At 33.5% G+C, this 9,660-nt stretch overlaps 1 protein-coding gene across 1 annotated transcript in view; it reads right to left on the reverse strand.

Moving 5' to 3' along the window:
- LOC136270101 (uncharacterized) overlaps positions 1-9,421 on the reverse strand; it is a 34,592-nt gene extending 25,171 nt beyond the window's left edge. The window contains exons 1-2 of the mRNA XM_066066573.1: positions 8,091-9,421; positions 7,954-7,981 (exon numbers count right to left, since the gene is read on the reverse strand). Coding sequence (XP_065922645.1) covers positions 7,954-7,981; positions 8,091-9,419 — 1,357 coding nt within the window. The 5' untranslated portion in view covers positions 9,420-9,421. The remainder of the gene's footprint in view (positions 1-7,953; positions 7,982-8,090) is intronic.
- Positions 9,422-9,660: the final 239 nt, after the last annotated feature.

Here is a 9,660-nt window from a genome sequence, read left to right on the forward strand (position 1 = left end):
TTACAATTTGAATTCTTAGAGAACTGTCTGTTGTTTTCACTCGATAAACTTTTCTACTTTCTTCAAACTGTTTTTTTTTTGTCCGTCAATCAAATGTCAATATCTTACATTTTTTGGTATTCTGCCTGTGCACGGATCTATTTCTTTAAGGTTAAACGACACGTTTCTCAATTTTATATAACTTTTTTCAGGAATTTGTTAATGGTTTACTACTACTTTGACAAGCTTTCTTGGAAAAAATCAGGACACCTTACCAGCATTTAAGCAAAATACTAGAGTATGTAATTTCCCATATAATCTTCTTGAAAATACACATAAATTGCTGATATAAAAGTAAATAAATATACAGCACAGCAAATACCAAAGGTGGAACTCTATCTTGGCCGGAGCCGGGCTTTGAACTCACGACCTCAATAACATACGCTCTTGGCAGTGAGCGGCCACGACTATAACCACTCGGCCATCCATACACATAACCACATCCAATTAAATTCTGGGCATATTACCATATACAAGTAAATTTTAATCATTTTTAAATAATTATAAAAATAATTTTTATTTGAACTCTTTATTACGAGGAGGCACAAAAAAGATGCTCGAGGAACGTGTCGTCTGACCTTACATGACACTTTAACATATATTTTGAAACAATGCTTTTTAACCTTAAATTTAAATTCAATCTGATAATCCGATGACACTATTAAACAAGTTATATATGTATACATTTGTTCTACACAAAGGCTTGTTAATTGCAAGGACATTTTATCTTGACCTCAATACAACAGCCTGCCATTTGTAAACAAATAGCTCAATGGACTCCCCGATTGTCAAGAGCCGCAGCCTCTCCTGCATTGCAGAGGGACGTAAAAAGGTGAAATCTATTTTTTCTACCATATGCATGTACATACTATTTTTGCCACAATGTTAGATCAATATAAAAACAGGAATGGGTTATAAACACGCTAGCTTATTGATTGTAATTTTGAATTGCTACTAAAATTGATTTGCTATGGCTATTAGTACTTCGAAGCTTTGTTTAATAAAATCAGCTTTATCCCTTCCCAAATTTTCTGGCCTCAGAGGCTCGTGCTTTGTGAGTTTTGAATTTGGCTACAACGGTCGTTCCCAAATTTTCTGATCATCTTTGTGTTACAAACCTTGGACATGTGTAAACTGTTTAGAGGATTTTTTTTTTTGGAAAAAGACAGTGAAATTGATCTACAGCTATTTGATGTAAACCCATATCTTATGGAGTAAAGCAAAGTGTGCGCAGTGTGTGGACTAAAAGACATACTCCGGAATCTTAATGTTAAATCGAAAGTAAATCAATATTTATAATGTTCATGATTTATTAAAAATAGTAGTGAAGTGCACTTAAAACTGTGCTAATTGTATCTGTGAGGATGAAAGGCATTTGTTTTAGATTATTCATATAAAGCTGCCCTAGTCTATTGAGGAACAGCCTGATTGGGAAAAAACTAGCTCAAAAACAAAAGGACGATAGACACGAGAGATTAAAAAGCAGAATGCCAGGCCTACCATACATAACCCAGTTTTAAAAGGTAAAGATTGTTTTTTTTAATTTGTTCACATTGTTGAAAAGTATTTTGTATAATCAGTATAACACCTGAGCAACAATAGACATTATAAAATCAGCTTTACCAAGTAATATACCAAAACAATATGGACAATGTAGTCTGACAGATCCTGTATTTAAAAAAACAAAAAAAAATTTCCTGGATATTCTGTTTATCACTTTTTGTCACAGTATAGTCATTTCACATATTGAGCATTAAATTCTCAAGAAGATCTTAATCAAATGGGATATAAACCTACATCAAACTTGTGCCAAAATCTAAACAATTTTAAAGAATAAGAAATATGACAAACCATATATTATAACATTTGAGTTTTAGTGAATTTTTTAATGTTTTTCTTTGTAAAATTGGACCCCCCACCATATAGGGCTCCATCCTACTCATGAAAAATACGATTTTGACAAATTTGAATCTACACTATCTAAGGTTGCGTTCACTAATGTTGCACCTTTTGTTAAGAAAATGTTTTTTTTTTAGAAAAAAAATGTTCTCAATATATTCCTTTGTAAAGATTTAACGGTCCCCATTATGCCCCTAACCTACCTTGGGGATCATAGGTTGACCAAACTTGAATCTAACCTACCTGATGATACTTCACACAAGTTACAGCTTGCCAGTCGTATTCTGAGTAGAACATTTAAAATATAATTTCTCTTTATATTCCTATGTAAAAAATTGACCCCGCCCCCATTGTGGCCCCACTAGGTACCATGATTTGAGCAAACTTGAATCTGCACTATTTGAGAATGCTTCCATACAAGGTTCAGCTTTTCTGGCTTAATGGTTTTTGAGAAGGAAATATTTCAAGTTTAACTTTAAATAATCCTATGTAATGCTTCTACCCCCCCCCCTCCCCACCTAACCCCTGGGGACCATGATTGTACAAACTTAAATATGGTTGCTTCCACACAAGTTTCAGCTTTTAAAACTATGACCCCTCCTCCCACCACTGTGACCCTATCTTACCTTTGGGGCCATGATTGAATAAATTTAAATTTACACTATCTAAGGATGCTTCCACACAAGTTTCAGCTATTTTTGCCTAATGGTTTTTGAGAAGAATATTTTTAAAGATTAACTATATAAACTCCTATGTAAAACTTCGACCCCCCATTGTGTCCCCAACTTACTCCTGGGGACCATTATTTGTACAAACTTGAATCTACACTATTTGATGATACTTCCACACAAGTGTCAGCTTTTCTGGCCAAATGGTATTTGAGAAGAAGATATTTTAAGATTATCTCTATATACTTCTATGTATAACTTCGACCCCCATTGTGGCCCCATCTTACCCCCGGGGACCATGATTTGAACAAACTTGAATCAACACTATCTGAGAATGTTTACCCACAAATTTCTGCTTTTATGGTCAAATGGTTTTTGAGAAGATTTAAAAAAAAATATCACCAAATTTTCAATAAATCCTAATCATTTCCCCTTAAAATAGGGCGTGTCCCTTTATTTTAGCAAACTTGATTCAACTTTACCCAATGATGCTTTGTGCCGAATTTGATATAAATTGGTCAAGTGGTTCAGGAGAAGAAGTCGAAAATGTAAAAAGTGTACAGACAGACAGACGGACGGGCGGACAGACGGACGCCGGACAAAAGTGATCAAAAAGCCCACTTGAGCATTCAGCTCAAGTGATATAAGAACAAAAAGGCACAGTTATAAATGTATATTGATACATATATAATTATATTTGATCGAGTATTAAGTTGTAAGTAATTCCTTTATCAAATTGCATGTATTCTTTCAAAATATGTGAACATATTGAGTATGAAACGTGAGTAAAGCATTTAAGTGATGCAAATACCGAGAAGACTCTACAAACTTTCAAGAAACTAACCATACGAAAGGAGTGAAAATTTGGACGGAAAATATTTTTTTTTTAATTTTCATATTTAAGTAGAAGGCAAATATGAGGTGAAATTCTGCTGTGATGTCTGAACTATGATTTGTTTAAAACAAGAGGCCCATGGGCCACATCGCTCACCTGAACAGCAGTTCCTTGTAACATTACATTTCGTAGCATATGCTTTTTCTATTTTAAACATTGAACCCCTTTCTGGGGACCCAGTAATGGTCCGAGGTTTATGGTTGGCTTGAACAACATAAATAGTAACATAGGAATGAAAATGTGTAGCACTGCGGTGGGACCGCAAGTACACAACCTGAAAAACTGAACGTAGAAGAGTTCCACTTCAAGAGGAATAACTCTCAGACTGTACAGAGCATTAAGAAAGATAACTCTTGGTTCCACTACATTAGAGTTTACACAATTTGAGGATCCTTGCATAGTACAGTCATTTCATGCATATCTTTTACATTTTAATGCTATGCTATGGTATGCGATTTTAATGATATGCTATGAGATTTGTATGCTATGCTATGAGATTTGTATGCTATGCTATGAGAAATCGAAATGAAGAGCTTAATGATATTGTATGCTATGCTATGCTATGGTATGCTATGAGATTTGAACAAAAACGCCTCCATACACAGAAGAGTTCCTCACATTTCGAAGTAAAATACTAAGAAGCCAAAGTTTACCACAAATCTGTCATGTAAACATTTATTTTATCAAATAAAAACACTCAAAACCGAGTTAAAATACTGTTGTATGCTATGCTATGGTATGCTATGGTATGATATGACGAATGCGATTCTATGAGATTGTATGCTATGGTATGAGATTCCAATGCTATGCTATGAGATTTTAATGCTATGCTATGAGATTTCAATGCTATGCTATGTTATGGTGTATGTTGTAAAAGATATGCTTGAACTGACTGTAATCTCACAAACTGTAGCATTATAGTTCTCGAGAAGAACTTTTTTTAAACATTTTCAATATATCTTTCTATGTTAAACTTTGAACCCCTTTTGGGGCCACAGTATTAGTCCAGTGCTAAAGTTTTAATTATTTGGAATCTACATTATTTAAGGATGCTTGCATAGTTATCTCACAAGCTGAAGCATTATAGTTCCCTAGAAAAATATTTTTCAACATTTTCCCTCTATATTTCTATGCTAAACTTTGAACACCTCTTGGGGCCCCAGTATTAGATTGAGGTCACGGCTTTTATAATTTCGAATCTACACTATTTGAGGGTGCTTACGTAGTTATCTGACAAATTGATGCATTGTAGTTCTCGAAAAGAAGATTTTTAAACATTTTCCATATATACCGGTACTTCTACATTTAACTTTAAACCCATCTTGGGTCCCTAGTATTAGTCCAGGGGTCACTATTTTAAAACTGTCGAACCTTCATTATCCAAGGTTGTATGCATGATAGTAATCTCACAAATTGAAGCATTGTAGTTCTCGAGAAGAAGATTTTTTAACCTGTTACCTTTATATTTCTATAATAAACTTTGACCCCATCTTGGGGCCCCATTATTGGTCCGGGGGTCACGATTTTACGAATTAGGAATCTACATAAGCGAAGGATGCATGCATAGATATTTCACTAACTAAAACATTGTAGTTCTTGAGAAGAAAATTTTTAAACTTTTCCTTTGTTTTTTAAAATGTTTAAATTTTGAACCCCTCTTGGTGCCCATCAATTGTCCGGGAGTTACAATTTTTTGAATCTACATTATTTAAGGATGTACATGTATGCATAGTAATATCCCAAACAGTTGCAAGATGGTTCTTGAGAAGATTTTAAAACATTTTCCTATATATGTTAAAATCTAAACCCCTCCTGGGGCCCCACTTTTGTTCGGGGGTCACGATTTTTACAATCTTCACTATATATACAAGCTTTTGTGTATGTATTGGCATTTCTGGTGCAGTGGTTCTTGAGAAGAAGATTTTTTAAACATTTTCCTATGTATTTCTATGTTAAACTTTGAACCCCGCCTGGGGCCCAAGTTTTGGTCCGAGGGTCACAATTTTTACAATTTAGAATCTTCACTATACATACAAGCTTTTGTGTAAATATTGGCATTTCTGGTGCAGTGGTTCTTGAGAAGAAGATTTTTTAAACATTTTCCTATGTATTTCTATGTTAAACTTTGAACCCCGCCTGGGGCCCCAGTTTTGGTCCGAGGGTCACGATTTTTACAATTTAAAATCTTCACTATATATACAAGCTTTTGTGTATGTATTGGCATTTCTGGTGCAGTGGTTCTTGAGAAGAAGATTTTTTAAACATTTTCCTATGTATTTCTATGTTAAACTTTGAACCCCGCCTGGGGCCCAAGTTTTGGTCCGAGGGTCACAATTTTTACAATTTAGAATCTTCACTATATATACAAGCTTTTGTGTAAATATTGGCATTTCTGGTGCAGTGGTTCTTGAGAAGAAGATTTTTTAAACATTTGCCTATGTATTTCTATGTTAAACTTTGAACCCCGCCTGGGGCCCCAGTTTTGGTCCGAGGGTCACGATTTTTACAATTTAGAATCTTCACTTTGTATACAAGCTTTTGTGTAAATATTGGCATTTCTGGTGCAGTGGTTCTTGAGAAGAAGATTTTTTAAACATTTTCCTATGTATTTCTATATATGTTAAACTTTGAACCCCGCCTGGGGCCCCAGTTTTGGTCCGAGGGTCACGATTTTTACAATTTAGAATCTTCACTATATATACAAGCTTTTGTGTAAATATTGGCATTTCTGGTGCAGTGGTTCTTGAGAAGAAGATTTTTTAAACATTTTCCTATGTATTTCTATGTTAAACTTTGAACCCCGCCTGGGGCCCCAGTTTTGGTCCGAGGGTCACGATTTTTACAATTTAGAATCTTCACTATATATACAAGCTTTTGTGTAAATATTTGCATTTCTGGTGCAGTGGTTCTTGAGAAGAAGATTTTTAAATACATGCACCCTATACTCACTGTTTCGCAATTATCTCCCTTTTGAAAAGGGCTGTGCCCTTTATTTTAACAATTTATAATCCCCTTTCCATAAGGATGCTTTGTACCAAATTTGGTTAAATTTGGCCCAGTGGTTTTTGAGAAGAAGTTGAAAATGTGAAAAGTTTACAGACGGACGGACAGACAGACGGACGGACGGACGGACGGACGACGGACAACGGGTGATCAGAAAAGCTCACTTGAACCTTCGGTTCAGGTGAGCTAAAAAGAAATACGCAGGAATTATAAATAGTTTTATGTTTTGAGTATGGGCACTGATTTATAAGAGAAATGAATGCAATCGATACATACTCTGTTTCTCCGTCTGTTGTAAAAGTGTTCATCTTTACCTTATGGATGACGTTTACTCAGAATATAAAAAAATTCCACTGATGATAATGAAAAACCAACTATTGTGTGTTATAGACCTTGCATGGTAGTGTTATTCTTCACTTTCAAAAAATAGGTCAATGACCTACTTTTTGAGTTAATGGCTATTGAATATTTTTTGAAAAATTAAGAAAAATGCATAAAAATTTTACACTAAAATTAAAATTTTCTTGATTGTGAAAAAAATACATATTGCTTAACTCTTTAACAAATAAAATACAGTTTATAAATGGTAGTGACATTAAATCAATCACACTTTTTATAGATATTCTAGTCCGAGTTTCCTCTATCAGTTTTCAAATTACTACCCATTTTTGATTCAATATATCAAAACACTGAATGATGATAATGCTAAAACCTTTATAGTATTAAACTAAATATATTGACCTCTCTCTGCTGGCATACAATTTATATGAGGTCAATGATCAAAATCTTTTATCTTTTTAAAACTTTTTTAAATATTTTTGTTGAGTGTACTATACGGTTATCTAAGCGAAAAAGCAAGATAAAACCAACAGCAAATATGCAGAATTTTGTTGACTAACAAATAAAATCTTAACTTTAGATAGAATAGTACTACCAAAAATATTTAAGTGGAAAACGAAATCTGAAAAATTTAGTCCGAATTTCCTCTGTTTTGCTAAAAGTCAAACTGTGTCAGAGCCTAATTCCATAATTTAGTAAAAATACCAATTGTTATGTCAATAATAATTCATTTCATGAAATAAATTTTACTAATGAAATTGAACTTTTTAACAATCCGGATTTGAGAACTCAAACCCTGAGTAAACAACGTCCTTAAGGCGGATTCATACGCCATCTTGAATTAAGGCGTATTCCATCATATATGTTCAGGATAAGATAGTTAAATAAGAACGTATTCCATAACAGCTTTCACACTAGCTTCAGTGCGCATAATAAAAAGCAGTGTTTACAGTCTGATTTCTTTTACCTCGTAGCTAGTTACATGAGACCATTTTATTAACATATCGAAGCGTGTTAATAGTATATGTCTGATATTATACATATAAATGAAACAGACGACAGTTTACTATAACACATATTTCTGTAGGAGATATCAATATTGTTACTTACCTTGATTTTCACCATTCACTTCAAGTTCCTAAAAAATTATCTAAAATTATCTAGCAAGTCAAGAAGTTAAAGCAACATATTTTTAAACCTTTAAATTAGAACTTTAAAAAAGAATGACTAAAATATTTTACACCTACCCAGCATATATCATTATCCACAACATGTTTCTTATCAACATCACATATTTCACATAAATGATTAGAGACAGGAAAAGTACTCTGGGAAATGAATGATACATCTTCTTCAACATTCAGCACATCTTTTCGACATTTGTAACCGATTTCATAAGAGAGGTCGTCATCGTGTATGATATCCTCGACTAAATGTTTTATCTCTTTAAGTAGTCTTCCATCATATATTTCTGGCGATGCCCAGACCTGCACCCGAATTTCAAAATTGCAATTGCATAAAACCACAACATGTTTTTGGAAAGAGAAACATGCTGTATTTTGGTAAAGGCAAATGTTATTCTTTGCTCCTTCTGTCAATATGGACCAATTATTTATTTTGGAACATTTCAAAACTATGCCATGAAAAACATTAATTGGAAGCTGCATTTCATCATCAAACTTAAAGCAGAGAATTGAGGACTTTGAATTATTCTCACCAGTCTTGTCAAACCTTTTACGATTCATGCTAGGGAAATAATACACAGTAGAGTCAATGGAATGCAATTCCTTCAATGGTATCAATAATCCAAGCTGTTGCATGTATGCTATCATTGTTGTTTTGTGCTTCAGAAAATCTTTTCCCTGAATATGCCAAATTCTATCTAGTTCTACATTGTCTAATTCACCAGTGCGATAAAAATGCCTACGCTTCATATCGTTTACCTCTGTTCTGACAGGGTATTCAATGATACACTTAAATGCATCAAGGAGCCACTGGATATCAAGAATAATCTTTTCCTTCAAACCATCTTTATCAAAGTATAACAGAACACCAACTCTGTGAAAAAAGTCCAGCATTTTTGAAATTTCTGACTCGTCAATCCTAAACTCCTGAGCTATTAATTGGTCAATGTAATCGGATAAAGTTTTCCGTGAAATCACTTTTCTATTTTCTTTCATTATATTCAATATATGTTCAAATAATGCCCAGACAGGTCGAATATTTTCTTTCGAATAACGAGGAGACTTCACAATATTAGCAATGCATTTTTTTATTTCCTTCAAATCCTCCAATTCTGATCCTGAATCCGGAATACCTATTGCATACATTCGGTCTGCATTAAGATGTCTCTTATGATCAGAATGACACCATTCATCAAAGAAGTTTAAGAGACTCTTAGGAAATTCGCGACGCCCCTGCAATATGAAAAAGACGGAATAAGTAGAAAAAGAAGAATTGATAGATATCTTTTTGAGTTCCGGATGTTTTAAATAATTCTTCATTAGATATAAAAAATGAGTTTGAGTTATTATTGATTGTTTGGAATTCAGAACCCAATGACAGGTTAAAAACATACATGTGTTAAAAATGAAATTAAAGAAACGCAAACAATTGCAAATGTATAAGTATAATGCATATGGCCTAAAAGTATTGTGGATTTTTAAAAGAATAATGTAAACAAATTTGTTATATTGATTATATAATTGATAGCACGCCTTTTTGTTTTATTTGATTTGAAAGTGTTTTGTTTTTTTTTCGCTCGATAATTTTTCAAACGAATTAACTTGGCACACAGGATCTGGTGTCTGTTACGAA

Source organism: Magallana gigas, chromosome 1 (genome assembly GCF_963853765.1).
Source record: "Magallana gigas chromosome 1, xbMagGiga1.1, whole genome shotgun sequence".
Taxonomy (NCBI): Eukaryota; Metazoa; Mollusca; class Bivalvia; order Ostreida; family Ostreidae; genus Magallana; species Magallana gigas.